The 24,049-nt window shown below is 41.4% G+C and overlaps 1 protein-coding gene across 1 annotated transcript; it reads right to left on the bottom strand.

Moving 5' to 3' along the window:
- Positions 1-155: 155 nt before the first annotated feature.
- Positions 156-24,049, bottom strand: LOC311143896 (integrin beta-2-like). The gene is made up of 16 exons (XM_084179765.1): positions 23,991-24,049; positions 17,654-17,702; positions 17,467-17,564; positions 16,171-16,375; positions 15,460-15,630; positions 14,945-15,186; positions 14,386-14,544; positions 14,067-14,162; positions 13,621-13,710; positions 13,283-13,417; positions 8,313-8,506; positions 7,736-7,968; positions 7,269-7,488; positions 6,741-6,952; positions 6,303-6,469; positions 156-1,286 (listed from the first exon to the last, which is right to left on the bottom strand). Exons 2-16 carry the CDS (start codon positions 17,697-17,699, stop codon positions 1,221-1,223), a joined length of 2,334 nt encoding a protein of 777 aa, XP_084035891.1. The 5' UTR covers positions 17,700-17,702; positions 23,991-24,049; the 3' UTR covers positions 156-1,220.

Below are 24,049 nucleotides of genomic sequence, written 5' to 3'. Positions count from 1 at the left end.
TGTGATGACTGCAGAGTGCATCACATTCTCTTTCTCTGAATCATGAGCTGGAGTCCAAATCAAGAGAGAGAGTTTTATTTGTAATGAATAATATCAGTGTTCACTTGCTGCTTTACACAATATTTCCTTGTATGATATGTACAGTCACAGTACATTGTAGATAATTTTATTTTATTTGTAATATTTAATTTAATATTTTAACACACGACACACAAACAAATTGCTATAAGTAATATCATTGAGTTAAACAATCAATTTCCTTGAAACTTTAGGATGATTTGGATATAAAGCATGAAAATGCTAGTTGACTTGCATTGGATTTGTGACACAAATGCTAAAAAGATAGCATTTGAAACAGTGGCAAGGTAAACAAACCCAAAGCATGGGTTGCTGTCATACCTGGTCCATAGACATTATGCAATTTTGTAATTTGGGTGAACTATCCCTTTAACAATGGGGGGGGGGGGGATCTTTAACAAATAATCACCAAATAGCAGGAACAGCACCATCTAGTGGTAAATAAACATAAACCCAACAACTTCAATTACTAATTTCTCTGAACAGGGGAAACAAAAACATCACCAAATTCACTGAGAATACATTACATAGGATGAAGAAACAATACTAAGAGCCGCATGTCCATACTACTTGTCAAACATAGAGAACTGACACTATTTACTCGTTGTTGGGGTGGGATTGGTGTGGGGTGTCCGTGGATTGCTTTTGACCACTTCTTTTGATTTCTCATGTCTTACCCATTGTTAGAAAAAAGGTTTAGTCCAAATCGGATGTTAGGTACTATAATTATTGAATATTATATGAATCCTATAAATTAAAATGGCCAATTTAGTGCAATCAATTAGCTTACTTTCTCAGAGATCAAATTATATTCCAACAAAATAATGTTGCAGGAATGCTAATCTTATTTGTTTCTAACAACAGAAACGATTTCAGAACAATCTGAGATGGTGGGTGTCGAAATCCTCTTTATTGTGTTTTTTTTTAGGTGGAATGACTCTGTAGCAACATTGCAGCAGTTTTTTCCAATCAGTGCATGATCATTCCTGAGTTCAGACTCAGGAACACATAAAAAATACTATTTATACACCAATGTATAAATGGATGTACAAATCTCCAGAAAATGCACATAAAAAAAGAAACAATAAATGTACATGCATATGAATCCAACTTATTGTCTGGGCTGACTGATGTCGCTGATCTTATTCTCCAGTGAAGGTAGGGTTAGCCACGGTGGTGGTCGCACTGTTGAATAGTGGATTCTCTCCCTATTGAGAGGTACAGTAAATGACATATTATGAAAAATCAGTAACGTATGGAACTCAGACATCTGGAGTGATAAATGTGGTGTCTTGTTTTAAATAGCTGCTGTCTTTGCCAGCCATACATTTATGGCAAATCACAACACTGGCTGGATTTCGACTTACGCACAGTTACTGATCAAATCTTGAAAAAGCGTTTTACAAACAAGGCTCCCCGGGTTCTGGAGACCACTGCTGTGCTGCTCTATCTCTTCTCAAAGGGACAGATACCGACATAAGAATGTATGCCTTTCCTTCGCATACCTTCCTACGCACTTCTCAATATTTAGTCAAGTAATGCGCTCTGCAGGTGTGGCTACTTTGCACACTCAGAATACATTTTATTCAAACATTCCACTTGCTGCCAACAGATATGTTTTCATTCAATGGGGTTTTCAGTACATTTATCTTAAGCCATCCCTTTAAATATGGTGCACCTTTAATTAGAATTTCGTCGACAGACTCAATATAATACATTGAGAGAGCGGGTTCAGAATATAGGGATCAATGAAAGAAAGCCATCTATGCATATTCATCTCCGTTTCAGCACCAGCTGGTAGAATTATCTGATCTTGTAGATTATTTAGGCAAATTTTTGGGTTAGGAAAGTATATATGTATGTAAAAAAAAGTATGTAAAACTTTGGAGAGCATTTACGCACGAAACACTACAGGGGTTTGATTCCTCCTTGTCATATTCAAGTTCAATCCATTAAATATTGGAATGTGGAAAAAAGTGTAAAATAGGAGTTGAACGGGGCCTCCCGAGTGGCGCAGCGGTCTAAGGCACTACATCGCAGTGCCAGAGGCGTCACTACAGATCCGGGTTCAATCCTGGGCTGTGTCCCAGCCAGCCGTGACCGGGACACCCATGAGGCGGCAAACAATTGGCCCAATGTTGTCCGGGTTAGGGAAGGGTTTGGGATGTCCTTGTCCCATCGCGCTCTAGTGACTCCTTGTGGCGGCCGGGCGCATGCACGCTGACTTCGGTCGTCAGCTGTACGGTGTTTCGTCCGACACATTGGTGCGGCTGGCTTCCGGGTTAAGCGAGCAGTGTGTCAAGAAGCAGTGCGGCTTGGCGGGGTAGTGTTTCAGAGGACGCATGGCTCTCGACCTTTGCCTCTCCCGAGTCCATACGGGAGTTGCAGCGATGGGACAAGACTGTAACTACCAATTGGATATCGCAAAAAAGGGGTAAAAATACAAGAAAACAATAGGGGTTGAACAATAATCCTATAAATCTACCCTAATTCTCACTAATCATGGAACTGTATGACAATGGTCCAGTCGTGGTGAACCGTGCACCAGGCTCCAGGTTTAACCTGCTACCTGAGGTCTGAGTTCCATAATGATTCAAATAGGCTACATGTCCTAAATTATTGCACAACGTTAGCCTAATATGATCCACTAATGCTAGCGACCCTCAGAAACAGGACATGAGAGGGGAAAGAAAGGTAAACAGAATGGAATGATGCAAACATAAATGTATGTGGGTATTACTGACAGTGGCTCCCGATTGTGGCAAATATTTAACATGATTCAAATTGTAAAATAAAATGGAAGAAAGCCTGGGCATATAATCAAAACATTCTAAAGCACATACATCAACGTTTCCCAAACTCGGTCCTTGGGACCCTTAAGGGTGCACATTTTGTTTTTTGCCATAGCTGTCACTATCGTCGGGAACAGATGAGGACCAAGGCGCAGCGTTGCAGGCAAACATACTCTTTAATGAGCGAAACGCGATCAAAACAACAAAGACGGTAACGTGACAGTACACGGTCAAACACAACCAACTTGAAACAAGAACCCACAAAAACAAAGGAAAAACCGACAGTTTAAATATGGCTCCCAATCAGAGACAACCAGCAAACAGCTGACACTCGTTGCCTCTGATTGGGAGTCACTCAGGCCAACATAGAAATAGGGAACATAGATCTACACACCCTGGCTCAACATAACAGTATCCCCAGAGCCAGGGCGTGACAGTACCCCCCCCTAAAGGCGCGGACTCCGACCGCGCCAACTAAATACCACAGGGGAGGGACCGGGTGGGCACTCCGCCTTGGCGGCGGATCCGGCTCTGGGCCCGATCCCCACTCCCTCTCCAACCCCCCAAAGTACCCCTGGTCCGGTCTGGCCCCGCTGGCCGGAGCCGGACTGACGACACGCACCCCTGGCTTGGTGCGTGGAGCAGGAACGGACCGGACCGGGCTGACGATGCGCACCCCTGGCTTGGTGCGTGGAGTAGCAACTGGCCTGACCGGGCTGACGATACACACCCCTGGCTTGGTGCGTGGAGCAGGAATGGACCGGACCGGGCTGACGATGCGCACCCCTGGCTTGGTGCGTGGAGTAGCAACTGGCCGGACCGGGCTGACGATACGCACCCCTGGCTTGGTGCGTGGAGCAGGAATGGACCGGACCGGGCTGACGATACGCACCCCTGGCTTGGTGCGGGGAACAGGCACGGGCCGTGCTGGACTGACGACGCACACCACTGGCCTGGTGTGGAGAGCAGGAGCGGGCCGGACAGGGCTGACGAAACGCACCACAGACTTGGTGCGGGGAGCAGGAATGGGCCGGACTGGGCTGGCGACGCGCACCACAGACCTGGTGCGGAGAGCAGGAACGGGCCGGACTGGGCTGACGAAACGCACCACAGACTTGGTGCGGGGAGCAGGAACGGGCCGAGCCGGGCTGGCGAAGCGCACCGTAGGCTTGGTGCGAGGGGCAGGAGCAGGCCGGGCCGGGCTGGCGAAGCGCACCGTAGGCTTGGTGCGAGGGGCAGGAGCAGGCCGGGCCAGGCTGGCGAAGCGCACCGTAGGCTTGGTGCGAGGGGCAGGAACAGGCCGGGCTGGGCTGGCGACGCGCACCGTACACTTGGTGCGGGGAGCAGGAACAGACCGGACCGTATTGGGGACACACACCACTGGCCCTACACCGGGATCTGGAACGGGCCGGACCGGACTGGTAACACACCCCAGTACCTCTCGCCGTGCCTCTACACCTTCCATCCCCTCTTCGACCAGTGGCCCCCGTAACCTGGCGGCCTCCTCTGCCAACCCGCTGGACCGCTCTATCGCGGCCTCCTGTTGCCCCGACGTCGTGAGCCCCCCCCTAAAAATTTTCTGGGGTTCTCTCCTCCCCGTGGGCCAGGCCTCTATAATTCTCGCCCAACTCTCGCTCCTCTGCTTCCAACTCCCGCTATTCAGCTCCTCAATGGGCTTGACCCAGTCGAGGCTCTTCCTCCATTGTTCCCAAGTCCACTCTCTCTGCTCTTCCCTCGGCTTGACCCAGTCGAGGCTGCCACGGAGATCTGCTAGGGATCTCCCTGGCGATGGCTCCTCGACTCGCTGCTTGGTCCAATTGTGGTGGGTTCTTCTGTCACTATCGTCGGGAACAGATGAGGACCAAGGCGCAGCGTTGCAGGCAAACATACTCTTTAATGAGCGAAACGCGATCAAAACAACAAAGACGGTAACGTGACAGTACACGGTCAAACACAACCAACTTGAAACAAGAACCCACAAAAACAAAGGAAAAACCGACAGTTTAAATATGGCTCCCAATCAGAGACAACCAGCAAACAGCTGACACTCGTTGCCTCTGATTGGGAGTCACTCAGGCCAACATAGAAATAGGGAACATAGATCTACACACCCTGGCTCAACATAACAGTGTCCCCAGAGCCAGGGCGTGACAATAGCACTACACAGCTGATTCAAATAATCATGTAATCATCAAGCTTTGATTATTTGAATCAGCTGTCTAGTGCTAGGGCAACAACAAAAACATGCACCCCTTGGTGTACCCAGGATCGAGTTTGGGAAACACTGGCATACATCAACTCGGCAGGTTCAACCCTACAGAAGCCTATAGCTTGGGTCTCCAAATTTCATCTACACAAATTATAAAGGCACACAATTAGAATTCTGAATAACGGCACTGCTATTTATATCCTATTTCAATGTGCTATTCATGTCATGTTGATAAACAATTACTATGTGTATTTACAATCCCCTTCTCCAAATGGATTACTAATTTACCTAGCTCTTATCAAGTAAGTAAATCACAGTCCATGGAGAATGGTGCTATTTCTATCAGAAAAAAATGAAGCAAATGCTTTTTCCACTTGGAACCGGTAGGTTCGCTAGATCTTATTCATGATTTCCTCGCGCGTCAAGGTGGTGGAATTATTCAGGAATTAATTCAAGGTCAGAATATGTCTGTAGACACACCTCCGCCACACCTTAATTTATTAGAGCTTCAAACTAATAGTGGGTGAATAGCATGCTATTCTCATGCTTAAGTTCAAGGTCAGAATACACATTTACGCGCGCTTAACTTGGCTCGGAATCTGGGCCAAAGTGATGATTTCTATTGATGGGTTCTGACTTCTAAACTTGAACATGTGAAATATCCTTATTCATGATACAGAGGGAGAGAGGGGAATGCAGAAAGTTTACATTCTGTCAGAACATGTTATTGTTAGATATTAGGTATCCTATGGAGAGGAGAAGGGCCACAGTCTGGTTTCAGATGTTGGGTTGTAATTTGAAATACTTGATACACCGAAGTTAAGGGTTATATGTAGGAGGAATGCATATGGTGGGGTCAATGGAGGTTGGATAAGAGCCAGGGGCTTAGAATGTTTCTAAGATAGGTGAAAAGACAATCACATGGTTGTAGTCACTGATGAGGGTGGATAGCTGTGGATTAGTGAGGGATGGGGGCCGAGGTCAGGTCAGGTCCCATGAAGTGAGAAGGAACAGGCATCACTGAAGTCCTGTCTAGCATCAAAGATGTATTGGCTGACAAGATGTGTAAGGAGGAGACTCAGCATAGGAGGAAGGTTTAAATACCAGTGCTTGTGTAAACATGTCTTTGTCTTATGCAGCTGTGTGAATAAACTTGGTTTGAGCTTTACTAGTCGTCAGTAAGTTTTTGAATCTAACACTATAAAGTATCAAATGTCACTCACCTTTGCCCACTTGGATTTCTTTTTTTCATTCTCAAACTTGCGGAACTCCTTCAGGTCATTCATGTGGATTAAGCCTTTGATGAGGAGCAGGATCAGAAAGCCGATCATGGCCACTACCACAATGGAGCCTCCAATGATGGCGTAGATGTTTGGCAACTCGGGACACTCTAACACAATTATGACAGACATGAACAATCACACATTTTTAGGCGGTCTTGGTGGCTATGGCATGTTTTGTTTAGTGTGAAAAAATTTGGTAACGAACATCTCTCTGACATTGTGATTGAGATGCTTTCAATGTCCCTTGGAGGCTTTATCTTGATGCACATCAAACAACGTGGTCAGTCAATTAAAACCCCAGCAGACATTTCTGTTTTCTGTGGGCAATGAAGGTAACATGGGCATAGTTTTTAGTTGCACAAGACATAAGTCTCTTACCTCTGGTCTTTAGTATCTGGGCGGAGTAGTTGTCCTCTCCATCCAACTGTTTAATGGTAAAGAACACCCGGCAGTTCTCCACATCCCTCACGTCACAAGGCTTACCAGGTGGCAATGTTTCCACCATCTCAAATTCATTAATACTCTTACAGGTCTGGGAGCAGTTCTTACTGAACGGGCCTGTCTGAAAGCCCAGACACTCGATGCATTTCCTGAAAATAGAAGAACGAGGTAGAGAGTGAAAAACTTCCTTGCTCAACATTTGGTTTTCTCCTTTAAGGACTTCAACGCATGCTTTGGTTCCAAAACCCCTCGTTTTGAGTAAGATGGCAACACGCAGAAATTATATTTCGCAGTCCTACATTCTATTCTCCCAGTCATCCTGTATGGTCAATGGTAACCATCTTTGTTTGTCCTGTGATTGTGATGCATTTCAATACGTACACGATGGCTCCAACAACATTACCCCAAGGGGCCAGTGAAGTCAGTGGTTGAGTGAGTGAAAAAGGTGGGCCCAGGCCATCTTACCCCTTGGTTATACAGGGGGTCAAGCAGGCGGGGCAGGTCAGACAGTAGGGCCGCTGGTAGCCCTCGATACACTTGCACTGGTTACACTGGCATGTGCCCCTGCCGCTGCACACACTCCCGCCTGGTGTGCGACACTGCTCGTCCGACTTCTTGCATTGGCAGGCGGTGCCTTCGTAATCAGGGTTGCATTCGCAATTTTTACAACGGCATTTCCCGTTCCCTTCAACACAGAGAAGTTATTTTACGTCAGAATTTGTAGATTATGTTTGTAAAACACTCCTCTTTGTGGTGTTTTAATAATTCAAGTGTGTACCCCAATTCATAATGAGACTGTCATTAACAGATGGCAGGTGTTCATTCTATTGTTATACAGTACATGCATATATGTTTTCATCTATATTTCCAATGTTACTGTATGTATTATCTATTTATAAATGGATATTGTCAAATGTTTTATCAGACTGCACCTCCACACAGTTTGTTCTGGAACTTCTCGCAGCTCTCGTTTTCACACTCGCAGTGCGTGCCGTAGTAGGTGCTGCCGCCTTGTAGGGCATAGCACTGGCACATGCCACACACACAGTCCCCTCGTCCTTCGCACTCCGTGCCGTTGTCCTTCCGGCATGCCGCCCTCAGAGAGCTCTCGTCCTTCTCCCCAATGGAGCACTCACACTTCTGGCCCACGAAGCCGGCTTTGCAACTGCACAGAGTTGGGAGGAAATAGCCTACTGTACTGATTGCTTGTGAAGAATTTACATGTACCACCCCCCACCACTGTGTCTCCTTTCCCCCCCCCCCCCCTGAATATAGAGAATAGAAATACAGTATAGAAAATAGAATGGAATAGATGGTTCATATCAATCCATGTTTCTCAGAAGTCCCTTGTTTTTTTTCAGGTGACTCAATGCAGTTCTAGGGGGATGGAGGGTAAATCATTGAACATATATTGGATTCAATATTGACTATATCAACATAAGTTGGAAAATATAGTGAAAACAAAAGCACATGCTATTTGTTTTATATCCCAGCCAATGCCTGCCTTACCTGCACATGCCACAGTTGACTTTGCCCTTCCCGTTGCAGTATGGGTGATTGTCCTCCTGGGGGTCATCACAAACACACTCGCAGCGAGTCGACAAGTTCACCTTCAGCTTGTCTTTTATACCCAATGGGCCAATCAGAAAAGACATCTCTCCATCTATACATTCATCTGCCGTCACTGTTACGTTGAAAGACACCTGAGAGGAATTCAAGAGATGCAATGAGTACATTTGTGGTATCTGTTTGGATAATGTTGGTTTGCTATGTATTATCATGGGCCTAAAATACATTTACGTCATTTAGCAGACGCTCTTATCCAGAGCGACTACATATATATTTTTTTATACTGGCCCCCCGTGGGAAACGAACCCACAACCCTGGCGTTGCAAACGCCATGCTCTATCAACTGAGCTACATCCCTGCCGGCCATTCCCTCCCCTACCCTGGACGACGCTGGGCCAATTGTGCGCCGCCCCTGAGTCTCCCGGTCGCGGCCGGCTGCGACAGAGCCTGGATTCGAACCAGGATCTCTAGTGGCACAGTTAGCACTGCGATGCAGTGCCTTAGACCACTGCGCCACTCAGGAGTACATAAAATAGTGTATAAGAGTGTAAAATAATATTGTATAAAAGATCATACAAAATATTTTGTTGTGACTCTTATATGGATGATGTTAAAAATATTTGTTGGTTTAATGTGATTAATATGTAGCATCTATAATTTATGAACTTGCTTCTTCCAATGATTGATAAACATGCACCTGTTAAGAAACTGACTGTTATAACTGTTAAGGCTCCATGGATTGATGAGGAATTGAAAAACTGTATGGTTGAAAGAGATGGGGCAAAAGGAGTGGCTAATAAGTCTGGCTGCACATCTGACTGGATTACTTTTCTATGTGACTAAACTCAACAAAAAGAAGAAGAAACTGTATTATGAAGCCAAGATCAATTATATAATTATGATGGAAGAAAACTTTGAAGTACTTCAAATGAAATTATGGGCAGAAAGACATATTTCATCGAATCAGATGGCTTATTCATCACAAAACCATTTGATGTTGCCAATTATTTTAATGATTACTTCATTGGCAAATTGGGCAAACTTAGGCAGGAAATGCCAACAACTAACAGTGAGCCATCGTATTCATGCATAAGAAAACTAATAATTGAAAGCATTGCAAGTTTGAATTTTGTAAAGTTAGTGTGGGAGAGGTGGAAAAAGTATTGTTATCGATCAATAATGACAAACATCCTGGCATTGACAACTTAAATGGAAAGCTACTGAGGATGGTAGCTGACTATAGCCACTTTAATCTGAGTTTACAGGTCCTCAGGCCTGGATGGAAGCCAAAGTAATTCCGCTACCCAAGACTGATAAAGCGGCATTTATTGGTTGTAACAACAAACATTCAGCATGCTTATAGAGAAGGGCACTCAACATGTACTGCACTGACACAAATGACTGATAATTTGAAAGAAATGGATAATAAGAAGATTGTTAGAGCTGTACTATTAGATTTCAGAGCAGCCTTTGATATTATTGACCATAACCTGTTGTTGAAAAAACGAACAGTTCCAGTCAAAGGTTTGGACACAGCTACTCACTCAAGGGTTTTTCTTTATTTTTACTATTTTCTACATTGTAGAATAATAGTGAAGACATCAAAACTACGAAATAACACATATGGAATCATGTAGTAACCAAAAAGTGTTAAACGAATCAAAATATATTCTATATTTGAGATTCTTCAAAGGAGCCACCCTTTGCCTTGATGACAGCTTTGCACACTCTTGGCATTCTCTCAACCAGCTACATGAGGAATGCTTTTCCAACAGTCTTGAAGGAGTTCCCACATATGCTGAGCACTTGTTCGCTGCTTTTCCTTCACTCTGCAACTCATCCCAAACCATCTCAATTGGGTTGAGGTTGGGTGATTGTGGAGGCCAGGTCAACTGATGCAGCACTCCATCATTCTCCTTAGTTAAATAGCTATTACACCGCCTGGAGGTGTGTTTTGGGTCATTGTCCTGTTGAAAAACAAATTATAGTCCCACTAAGCGCAAACCAGGTGGGATGGCGTATCGCTGCAGAATGCTGTGGTAGCCATGCTGGTTAAGTGTGCCTTGAATTCTAAATAAATCACTGACAGTGTCACCAGCAAAGCACCCCCACACCATCACACCACCTCCTCCATGCTTCACGGTGGTAACCACACATGCGGAGATCATCCGTTCACCTACTCTGCATCTCACAAAGACACGGCGGTTGGAACCAAAAATCTCAAATTTGGACCCATCAGGCCAAAGGACAGATTTCCACCGGTCTAATGTACAGTGAGGGAAAAAAGTATTTGATCCCCTGCTGATTTTTTACGTTTGCCCACTGACAAAGAAATGATCAGTCTATAATTTTAATGGTAGGTTTATTTGAACAGTGAGAGACAGAATAACAACAAAAAAATCCAGAAAAACGCATGTCAAAAATGTTATATATTGATTCGCATTTTAATGAGGGAAATAAGTATTTGACCCCTCTGCAAAACATGACTTAGTACTTGGTGGCAAAACCCTTGTTGGCAATCACAGAGGTCAGATGTTTCTTGTAGTTGGCCACCAGGTTTGCACAAATCTCAGGAGGGATTTTGTCCCACTCCTCTTTGCAGATCTTCTCCAAGTCATTAAGTTTTCGAGGCTGACGTTGCTCATGTTTCTTGGCCCAAGCATGTCTCTTCTTCTTATTGGCGTCCTTTAGTTGTGGTTTCTTTGCAGCAATTCGACCATGAAGGCCTGATTCATGCAGTGGCAGTTCTCATGAGAGCCAGTTTCATCATAGCGCTTGATGGTTTTTGCGACTGCACATGAAGAAACTTTCAAAGTCTTAAAGTGATGATGGACTGTCGTTTCTCTTTGCTTGTTTGAGCTGTTCTTGCTATAATATGGAGTTGGTCTTTTACCAAATAGGTTTATCTTCTGTATACCACCCCTACCTTGTAACAACACAACTGATTGGCTCAAACGCAAATTAACTTTTAACAAGGCACACCTGTTAATTGAAATTATTTCCAGGTGACTACCTCATGAAGCTGGTTGAGAGAATGCCAAGAGTGTGCAAAACTGTCATCAAGGAAAAGGGTGGTTATTTGAAGAATCTCAAATATAAAATATATTTTGATTTGTTTAACACTTTTTTGGTTACTGCATGATTCCATATATGTGATTTCATAGTTTTGATGTCTTCACTATTATTCTACAATGTAGAAAATAGTACAAATAAAGAAAAACCCTTGAATGAGTAGTTGTGTCCAAACTTTTGACTGGTACTGTATGTGTTATGGCTTTTCAACCTCTGCCATATCGTAGATTCAGAACTATCTACAGTGCCTTGCAAAAGTATTCATCCCCCTTGGGGTTTTTCCTATTTTGTTGCATTACACCCTGTAATTTAAATGGATTTTTCATGTAATGGACATACACAAAATAGTCCAAATTGGTGAAGTGAAATGAAAAAAATAACTTGATTCAAAAAATTCAAAAAAATATATAATGGAAAAGTGGTGCGTACATATGTATTCACCCCCTTTGCTGTGAAGCCCCTAAATAAGATCTGGTGCAACCAATTACCTTCAGAAGTCACATAATTAGTTAAATAAAGTCCACCTGTGTGCAATCTAAGTGTCACATGATCTCAGTATATATACATGTGTTCTGAAAGGCCCCAGAGTCTGCAACACCACTAAGCAAGGTGCACCACAAAGCAAGCGGCACCATGAAGATCAAGGAGCTCTCCAAACAGGTCAGGGACAAAATTGTGGAGAAGTACAAATCAGGGTTGGGTTATAAAAAAATATCCGAAACATCCCACAATTAGAAACTTCTCTAATGTCAAACATGTAAAGTATGGTGTACCACAGGGCAGCTCTCTAGGCCCTCTACTCTTTTCTATTTTGACCAATGACCTGCCACATGCATTAAACCAGGGCTTCCCAACCCTCTTCTTGGAGATCTACCTTCCTGTGGGTTTTCAGTCCAACCCTAATTTAACACACCTGATTCTACTTATTAGCTGCTCAACAATACCTTACCTAGCTGAATCAGATTAGGGTTGGACTGAAAACCTACAGGACAGTATATCTCCAGGAAGAGGGTTGGGCAGCCCTGCATTAAACAAAGCATGTGTGTCCATATATGATGATGATTCAACCATATACGCATCAGCAACCAGCTAATGAAGTCACTGAAACCCTTAACAAAGAGTTGCAGTCTGTTTTGGAATGGGTGGCCAGTAATAAACTGGTCCTGAACATCTCTAAAACTAAGAGAATTGCATTTGGTATAAATAATTCCCTAAGTTCTAGACCTCAGCTGAATCTGGTAATGAATGGTGTGGCTGTTGAACCAGGGTTCTTTTCACAGTCCCCAATTCCAGAACAAATTCAAGAAGGCCTACAGTATTATATAGAGCCATTATTGCATGGAACTCCGTTCCATCTCATATTGCTCAAATGAACAGCAAACCTGGTTTCAAAAAACAGATAAAGTAACACTTCACAGCACAACGCCTCTCCCCTATTTGATCTAGGTAGTTTTTGTGTATGTATTGATATGTAGGCTACGTGTGCCATTTTCAAATTGATATAGTTCTGTCCTTGAGCTGTTCTTGTCTATTCATGTTCTGTATTATGTAATGTTTCATGTTTTGTGTGGACCCCAGGAAGAGTAGCTGCTGCTTTGGCAAAAGCTAATGGGGATCCTAATAACATACCAAATACCAAAGTATAACACTTTATAATAAAGGTCACTAATTAGCCATTATGTTAATTATATTGCTTATAATTACAATAAATGTATATAAATGTTTACAAATAATGAAATACACATTCCTGTTTTATCAATAGTTGATTAATACTTCAGTTATTATCAAGTGTTACCATATTATTTTTTGGTTTGTGATAGATACTTCTGAGCTCTTACCATATGTCCTACTTTAACGTTGTCACAGACCCCCTTGTCCCCTGCGGGTCCCCCTCCAGGACAGAGTGGAGTGTAAGTGACTCTCACATTGTCAGGGAGAGCATCATGAGTCACCGTTACTTTGGAGGAGAGCCTCTGTGTCAGACACAAAACCGTCTCAGAGTTAACACCAATGCTAAATCACCAGCACTAGAGACTCCTAGAGATACTAGAGGTTTATGATTAACTCAAGTAAGGTTCCACACATTAAACACATAATTACAATATCAATTATTGGAGTACCATCTTTTTAAAAAGTGATTCATTAAATTAATAAGAAAATATTGTAAATATCTTACATTGTAGGCAGCTTCGATCAATTCAACAACATTTTTGGAGTCCTCAGACAGTACTCCCACCTCAGACTTGGGGATCATTCTACTGAGTTCCTGGAAAAAAAGTGTTGATTATACATTTACATTTACACTTTAGTAATTTAGCAGACAAACTTATCCAGAGTGACTTACAGTACAATTAGTGCATTCATCTTAAGATAGTTAGGTGAGACAACAACACATCACAAACGTATCAAGTACATTTTCCCTCAACAAAGTATTTATCAGCAGTCAGTGCTAAAGGGGGGGGGGGGGGGGGGGGGGGAGGGGGGAGGTTCAGGCGCACTGTGAAAGTTATTTAAGATTCTCTTCATTATTATGTGGGAGTATTAATAAGTGCCTGCATTAGATATGTTGATGTTTATAACAATAGAAAAACAGAGGAAGAAAGAGAGAATGAGTCCACTTACCCTGTATACATTCTCCATATTCTTTGTCACAGCAAAGATTGGCTGAATGTTGTTCTTCTCTAACTGTGAAGCCACTTGACCAACAGATGGGTAGTCCTACATACAGAGACACTTAACTTGTACAACCTCAATAATGTAATTGTTTAGGGCCAAAGGGGATGGAATATACAGGCTTTAGTTCAGTCCAGTCATGCTGTTGTATTCATTACATATTTCTCATATTCTCTTATGGTATTTTTCATATACAGTACATTATATCAAAGTTTTGGTGAGGACCAATCATATTGATCTGAATGTATCCTATGTCACCATCACATACCATGTAATTGCTCTTGCTGTACAGTTGGTTGTCCATGTAACATCTCTCATCGTTGGGCTCCAGTATGCCAGCCAGCTTGCCATCCCCTGCCATGTGGAAGCCATCATCGGTGGTCAGGACGATTAGCCGAGTGCTGCTATTCCTCCAGCCAATCCTGTCCTGTGGAAAACAATTTGAGGCTTCATGTAAAATGGATGGAAAAGATGCGAAAAAGTCTACATCACACATTGGAGTTTTTTTTGTACTACACTGGCAGAGCATCACAGAGGAAGTGTGAGTCACTTTATCTAATGTTTCCGCCTGCAAGCGTCATACACTGCTACGTTCAGCCTATGATGTGTGTGGTAGTCTTGTGTCTAAAGACAGCAAAAAGAGATTGGTGTTATAGAAGTGAACTACTTCCCCATCTGCCTATCTATCTACAGTATGTACTTATCTATGATACACAATGCTGCTTTGACAATAGATTAACCCAACATTCTATTGATGTTCAATGTCAGTATGTTGATAGAACGTTGGTTCAACTTATTTTTGCCCTGTGGGATTAGACTACTCTTACCCCACAGACTGCAGCCTGCATGATGGCGTCCAGCGTCCCTTCAGGGGAGTCCAAGTTCCCAGAGATGCGTTGCTTGTCTACCTCCCTCTTAAAGTCAGCTTCGTTCCCTGTCATGCTAAGAACATGCCTGTAGCCAAAGGCAGGTTGACAGAACTGCTCCTTGTCGGCGCATGGCTTCTTCAGCTTCTCTGGGTTGGTGTTAGTGAAAGGCAGGACAGTCTTGTCTACAAAAGAGCCGAAGCCTGCAGCAAAAGATAAAGGTTATAAAAAATGACTTTCATGGACACTCAAAGATAGACTAGGAATTAAGTAGGAATTGAGGCTGAGACAGACCTGGGTTCAAATACTATTTGAAATCATTTGAAATAATTTAGCTCTGCTGTTGGAATGGATCTAATAGAAACGTCCCAAAAGGGCAAACCTCACCCACCTGGCACCCAAGGCAGGCTAAACCAAAGGCAAATAAAATAATCTAATAATATTTGAACAATTTGATCTGATCTAAGATATATCACCTATTCGCCCTTGTTTTGTGATGCCTTGCAGAGCTTTAAAGAGCTCGTTTCCCAGAGACTTGATGCTCCTCAGATCATCCTCCATGGAGTAGGAGAGATCCATCAGGTAATAGAGATCAACAGGATAGCCCTCCACTCTCTGAAAGTCCAGCTTGAACGTCCGAGGCAGCCCTGAACAAAGCAAAATCAAGATGAAAACTAAAAAATATAAAAATATCAAGCCAAAAGCACATGATGATAACGTGATATGATGAAATTGAGGTTATAAATTTGCTATTTTAAGATAATTTCATTGTGTTTGATTACTTAGGGCTACTTTTAATATGTTCCAGCCATAGAGTTGGATAGAGGGCGTAAAGCCAAGGTTGGTTATTTACTGACGCATGCAGTTATGGAAGGATTGCTGAGGAGTTTAATTAATTGGCAGATCCCTGCTGGTGACCTGGATATAATTCTGTGATCCTTCCTTAACCCATAGGATGTCCCACCCAGTTGACTACTTCAAAATGGCGAAAGTCATTAATGACGCTGCCCATACTAAAACAGGCTTTTGGTCCTTTATCCAACTACATGATTTTATCCATTTTCAAAACATGGCAGCCATCTTAGAACCCAGTTTGGGCGGTAATGCACCACTAACATTGGAAGCCAACCACCGTTGAAACCCACAGAAGAAGAAGAACCCAATTTGGCCATTTTGAGAACACCCACCTGGTCTGAGCTTCAGATTGACCTCCTGAGGACGCAGCTGGGTGGGTTCCTCCTTGGCAAATGTACTGGTGGACAGGGCGGTGTTCTTAGACACACTAAGGATATTCTGGGGGTTGATGATGTCTCTTTCCATGCAGCCCTTCTCTAATAGCTGAGCCAAGGTGTCACAGCGAGCTGCTTCTTGCTGCCCTGGTTTGGTGAAGTTCTGGGAATGGGACAGATATAAACTCTGGACTTAAAATAAGTGTGTCAACCATATCTGTAGATGCTCTATTAGACTATCAACAAACTATCAAGCAACTCCAAATTGTAATATTTCTTCAGTTGCCCAGTCGCTGTAAACGTTGTTGCAGTTGACTGACCTTGTGCACAGTTGTACATTTAGATGTAAGTGAATATTATTCAAACAATGGAAATAAAATGGGGTCTGCACATGCATATCCTAGCACTCCAACCCACATACTTTAGCTTAACACTTTCATGCATATTCTCAGCCCTGTTTGCATACACTGCTTTACATAGACAGCCAAATGCATAATGTTAGCACCTAGCAGCGGTATAAAGTTCTTAAGTCAAAATACTTTAAAGTACTACTTAAGTAGTTTTTTGGGGTATCTGTACTTTACTATTAATATTGTCAACAACTTTTGCTTTTACTTCACTACATTCCTAAAGAAAATATTGTACTTTTTACTCCATAAATTTTCTCTGACACCCAAAAGTACTCATTACATGTTGAATGCTTAGCAGGATGGGAAAATGGTCCAATTCACACACTTATCAAGAGAACATCCCGGGTCATCCTTACTGCCTCTTATCTGGCGGACTCACTAAAAACAAATGTTTGATTTGTAAATGATGTCTGAGTGTTGGAGATAGCCCCTGGCTATCCATTATTTATTTTTTTTAAATTATAAAACGGTGCATTCTGGTTTGCTTAACATAAGACATTTGAAATGATTTATACTTTTACTTTTTATACTATATTTTAGTAATTACATTTACTTTTGATACATAAGTATATTTTAAACCAAATACCTTTAGACTTTTACTCAAGTAGTATTTTACTGAGTGACTTTCACTTTGGCTTGAGTCATTTTCTATTAAGGTACTGTATCTTTACTTTTACTCAAGTATGACAATTGGGTACTTTTTCCACCACTGGCACCTAGTGTACCCACACAGCTTTTATTCACACATGGGACCTCAAAAAGGTGTTAGCATTTGTGCCTCCACTTTGCTCTCATCATTTTCGTTTTAGCACTACTACCACACATAAAGTATTGCACTCCTCACCAGTTGTTTGCACCACACGCAGTACGCTCCTGATCTGATGCAGTCGCTGCAGGAGTTGATCACTGTTTTGGAACATACTTCCACTTTCTGGGAGAGCACTAGGGGAAACACACACAGGATGACGCTCATATTATAATTGTGAGACTTTTCAATATCAAGAGGTGATTTGATGACTGTAAAAACTTACCACCTCTGCCCATCAGCAGGAGTAGGAGAGACACACACTGATACATTTCCTGGTGACAGAAAGTGGGAACAGCCATTTATCAGTCCATCAATCTTGACCATGTCAAATACTATTACAGGCACACCTTTTAGATATCCAGTGATCTATATTTTACCATTCAAGTACCAGTAAAAGATACATGTGCTATAGATTAACATACACTGTAAGCACTCTTACACCATTACAATCTGATGCACATTATATGGCCACTGTACAAAACTCTGTCTGAGCAACAGAAATCTTGTCAAAATTAAACGGGCCTATTTATATAATGAATATGAATTCAGAGGGCAGAAATGATTAAATATGAAAGCATTAGACCTCTCACTAAAGGCTTCAGTCATACAAAAGTGATATTTAAATCTGAACTGGTTCTCTAGCAGATTAGTAAGAATGTCTCACACGATGTTCAAGAATGGCCTTTTTCAAAATTATCAAATCCTTACATTACAAGGGCTATATTCCAAAGGTATTAGATGAATTATAGTACACTAGAGAACAAAACAGAATAATGAGTCAAACCTATTGGTTTTGTACCCAAAGTTGTAAAGGAAATGTTGTGATCTATTTAACAAACACAAGAGACCAGCAAAATAGATAACAGAGTGTGGTGGTATAGCAGGAACAGTGGCATCTAGTGGTCAGAACCTGGTACGTTATGGTAAATAATGGAAGCGACTTCTATGACTAATGTCTCTGAACAGGGGAAAAAAATCACCAGATTCACAGGGAATACATTACATAGTATAGAGAAGCAATACTCCAAGACACAGCTTCATACTACTTGTCAAACATAGAGAACTGATACTGTATAATGGTTGTTGGGTTGGGATTGGCATGGGGTGTGGAGGGTCTGTGGGTGACTTTTGACCATTAGTTTTAGATTCCTCATGTCTTACTCATAGGTAGGAAGAAGTTTGGTCCAAATCGGATGTTGGGTACTGCATCTATTGAATATTATCTGAATCCTATAAATTAAAATGGCCAATATGGGTCCAATAAATTAACTTAATTATATTTCAACAAAATAATGTTTCAGGAATGCTAATCGTAACTACCAAAATGATTTCAGAACAATCTCAGATGGTGGGTGTCAAAATTCTCTTTTGTGTGTTTTTTAAGGTGTAAATACAAATACTCTTGTGAAATATCTCACTTCTCAAATAGTTAGCTAGCAGTACTTAAGCAACTCACTCCTCTCCTTATAAGGCATGAGCAATCATGATATTTTGACTCACTATCATTAAGTAACTGGTTAGCAATCCGCCACAAATATGAGTCAACTAAATGGGTTAATATTAGAAACATTAAATGCTCAACTGTAGGCTATAGAGAAACCAACAATATTCTGATAAAACAGGCATTTACAGTGAGGGAAAAAAGTATTTGATCCCCTGCTGATTTTGTACGTTTGCCCACTGACAAAGAAATGATCAGTCTATAATTTTAATGGTAGGTTTATTTGAACAGTGAGAGACAGAATAACAACAAAAAAATCCAGAAAAACGCATGTCAAAAATGTTATAAATTGATTTGCATTTTAATGAGGGAAATAAGTATTTGACCCCCTCTCAATCAGAAAGATTTATGGCTCCAAGGTGTCTTTTATACAGGTAACGAGCTGAGATTAAGAGCACACTCTTAAAGGGAGTGCTCCTAATCTCAGTTTGTTACCTGTATAAAAGACACCTGTCCACAGAAGCAATCAATCAATCAGATTCCAAACTCTCCACCATGGCCAAGACCAAAGAGCTCTCCAAGGATGTCAGGGACAAGATTGTAGACCTACACAAGGCTGGATTGGGATACAAGACCATCGCCAAGCAGCTTGGTGAGAAGGTGACAACAGTTGGTGCGATTATTCGCAAATGTAAGAAACACAAAATAAATGTCAATCTCCCTCGGCCTGGGGCTCCATGCAAGATCTCACCTCGTGGAGTTGCAATGATCATGAGAACGGTGAGGAATCAGCCCAGAAATACTTGGGAGGATCTTGTCAATGATCTCAAGGCAGCTGGGACCATAGTCACCAAGAAAACAATTGGTAACGCACTACGCCGTGAAGGACTGAAATCCTGCAGCGCCCGCAAGGTCCCCCTGCTCAAGAAAGCACATATACAGGCCCGTCTGAAGTTTGCCAATGAACATCTGAATGATTCAGAGGAGAACTGGGTGAAAGTTTTGTGGTCAGATGAGACCAAAATGGAGCTCTTTGGCATCAACTCAACTCGCCGTGTTTGGAGGAGGAGGAATGCTGCCTATGACCCCAAGAACACCATCCCCACCCTCAAACATGGAGGTGGAAATATTTTTGCTTTGGGGGTGTTTTTCTGCTATGGGGACAGGACAACTTCACCGCATCAAAGGGACGATGGACGGGGCCATGTACCGTCAAATCTTGGGTGAGAACCTCCTTCCCTCAGCCAGGGCATTGAAAATGGGTTGTGGATGGGTATTCCAGCATGACAATGACCCAAAACACACGGCCAAGGCAACAGAGGAGTGGCTCAAGAAGAAGCACATTAAGGTCCTGGAGTGGCCTAGCCAGTCTCCAGACCTTAATCCCATAGAAAATCTGTGGAGGGCGCTGAAGGTTCGAGTTGCCAAACGTCAGCCTCGAAACCTTAATGACTTGGAGAAGATCTGCAAAGAGGAGTGGGACAAAATCACTCCTGAGATGTGTGCAAACCTGGTGGCCAACTACAAGAAACGTCTGACCACTGTGATTGCCAACAAGGGTTTTGCCACCAAGTACTAAGTCATGTTTTGCAGAGGGGTCAAACACTTATTTCCCTCATTAAAATGCAAATCAATTCATAACATTTTTGACATGCGTTTTTCTGGATTGTTTTGTTGTTATTCTGTCTCTCACTGTTCAAATAAACCTACCATTAAAATTATAGACTGATCATGTCTTTGTCAGTGGGAAAACGTACAAAATCAGCAGGGGATCAAATACTTTTTTCCCTCACTGTAGCTTTCGTTTGTGATGCAATTGGATAGCTACTTTCATTTTATGATATTTTATATTATTTTCTAATGCATCGAGAGTCTGTTTATCTTTGCTTAGTCTTTTTTTTCTGTTCCTCCAAACAAAGACACTGGCATTAGAGTTACAATGTTAGGATGTCTTGCAAATCTAATGAACTCATCCTCTGCAGCAGAGGTAACTCTGGGTCTTCCATTCCTGTGGCGGTCCTCATGAGAGCCAGTTTCATCACTGCACTGCACAAAGTTCTTGAAATGTTCTGTATTGACTGACCTTCATGTCTTAAAGTAATGATGGACTGTCGTTTCTCTTTGCTTATTTGAGCTGTTCTTGCCATAATATGGACTTGGTCTTTTACCAAATAGAGTTATTGTCTGTATAAGAAATTCCACAAATTAATTTTTAAGAAGGCACACCTGATAATTGAAATGTATTCCAGGTGACTACCTCATGAAGCTGGTTGAGAGAATGCCAAGGGTGTGCAAAACTGTCATCAAGGCAAAGGATGGCTATTTGAAGAATCTCAAATATAAAATATATTTTGATTTGTTTAACACCTTTTTTGGTTACTACATGATTCCATATGTGTTATTTCATAGTTTTGATGTCTTCAATATTATTCTACAATGTAAAAAATAGTAAAAATAAAGAAAAACCCTTGAATGAGTAGGTGTGTCCAAAAGTTTTGACTTGTAGTGTGTATATTGATAAATCAACCAAATGATCTCATATGACAGTTAAACATTGCTACTACATACTGTAATCTGGGCCAACGTTAGCTGTAAATGGGTCTTTCTATAAATAATGAGGCCAATGTGTGACATTGGGCTAAACATTTAAAAATGGTTTGAAACAAAAAATAAAAAGGTTTTTCATGAAGTTCCACATACTTAGAGGAATAAAAGTGAATATATGCCAATTGACCCATAACTCCACCTATACAATAACATAGGCCTAGGAGTATAATCCTTTAAGCAGGGTTCATACAGACATTAGCAAGTCAAATTAAATTACTTACAATTGTATAATTTATATAATTGTACATATAGGGCCTAATGTAGAAGCCCCTCCCCCACCCATTACCGGACTAAACCTTATGTTGGTTGCATATATGGCATCCTCATAATAACCTCATGTGGTTTTACCGCAACAGAGCAGCGCAACACCCTTCAATTGTTGTGCCGTGAAAGTGGCCACATCCCTCACAAAAAAATAAGTATTATGCATAATTATTGAAGTACCACGTTAACGACAGTATCGATGTAGGTTTTAAGTATCTTTCGGTTAGAGGTATTCGATTTTGCAATCGCATTTATTATTTTGGATTTGTGTGCCCATGAAAACTGTTTTCACACCGTAATATAAGAAGACACTAAATGTTATGTAGTTACACTGCATTTCTGAGATCTCTATATAAAAAACTGTCCAACATCTAGATCCAGGATTCTTACAGGGTTCAAGTTCAATGTCTAATTTAACGGATTAATGGTTAATATATGATATAATGACAACTTACACTGCCATAAATGCAACGAAAGAAAAGTCATGTTTTATGTCACACGATTTTGGACAAATCCATCAAGACAACAACCATGATAAAGGATAAACCTCTATGGGATTGGTGTCCCATATACGGGATGGTTGAGCTAATGTGCGCTAATGTGATTAGCATGACTGTTGTAAGTAACAGCAAACTTTCCTGGACATAGACATGTCTTATATGGGCAGAAAGCTTCAATTCATGTTAATCTAAATGCACTGTCCAATTTACAGTAGCTATTACAGTGAAAAAATACCATGCTATTGTTTGAGGAGAGTGCACAACAACAAAAAACGTATCACCGCAACTGGTTTGATACATTCACCTTTGAAGTTAAATAATGTACTTACATTCAGTAATTTTGCTCTGATTTGTCATCCTAAGGGTCCCAGAGATAAAATGTAGCATAGTTTTGTTTGATAAAATAAATGTGTATATTCAAATGTAGCAACTGGGTTCTACAGTTTGAACCCCTGCTGTCTCTGGCGCCACACCCACCCTGCCCGGCCATCTAGATGTGTGAAAGTTAGTGTATAAGCTAATGTTCCATCATGTATGACATTCCTGGGAGTGTTTAAACTTACATTTTGTATTACCATATAAATGTTGTATGTTCTCTATAGTTATGTACTTGAAAATGTATCAATTGACCAATTCGGCACATTTGGGCAGACTTGATACAAAATAGTCCAGTATTGCAATGCTTCACTGGATCAATCTGAAACTTTGCACACACACTGGCCAAAATCGACATTGCGCCTAAACTGCAATATTATATTGTGGCCTTTCTCTTGCATTTCAAAGATGATGAAAAAAATAAAAATAGAAAATGCATGTTTTTTGTTTGTATTATCTTTTACCAGATCTAATGTGTTATATATTCTCCTACATTAATTTTACATTTCCACAAAAAAGTGTTTCCTTCCAAATGGTATCAAGAATATGCATATCCTTGCTTCAGGTCCTGAGCTACAGGCAGTTAGATTTGGGTATGTCATTTTAGGCGAAAATTGGAAAAAAAAGGGTCAGATCCTTAAGAGGTTAAACAGGTTTTAAATCAATTTGTGAATATTATTGAATATAGCTATGATTCCCCCTTATATCTTAATGTAATGACATTAACACAATTGGCAGATTATTATCAATGACTTATCAACAGCTGTAACAAGTTGTCCAGCATAGGAAATTCTCACTTGTACCCTAGTTTATAGAAAGAGCCAAATATATGCTGTAGTATATGGAATAATCATACAGTATATGGCTCAAGTGTAATGGTTACTTCTTTTACACCCCTCAGAGCCCGGTTCCTCTCTAGGTTTCTTCCTAGGTTCCTGCCTTTCTAGGGAGTTTTTTCTAGCCACCGTGTATCTACATCTACATTGCTTGCTGTTTGGGGTTTTAGGCTGGGTTTCTGTATAGCACTTTGTGACATCTGCTGATGTAAAAAGGGCTTTATAAATACATTTGATTGATTGATTTTATGTAAATCCTTATAGGCTGATAATTGTAAATCCTCAACCTAAATCTTTGATCTGATATGCCACAATATGACATTATTTTTACTTTGATCAACTCTAGTTTAACACATTAAAAACTATAATTTGTATGCTACATCTTTTCCTAAAGATAGAACGTCCCATTAGTTACATTTAGTAATAAAACAGTTATAAAGTGGGCTTGATAAAAAGGTTATTGCACCTAGTAACCTTAAAAAAATACATGAATCAACAAACATACATCTTAAATACAGCAGTAAGGATGCTACTCACAAATATCAAGGTGCTGCAGCTCCTATGAAACCCTCAACTCACTGTCATGGGTGTGTTCT

The sequence above is a fragment of the Coregonus lavaretus genome (genome assembly GCF_964263955.1).
Source record: "Coregonus lavaretus genome assembly, chromosome: 16".
Lineage (NCBI taxonomy): Eukaryota > Metazoa > Chordata > Actinopteri > Salmoniformes > Salmonidae > Coregonus > Coregonus lavaretus.
This window is presented reverse-complemented; position numbering and strand designations above follow the sequence as displayed.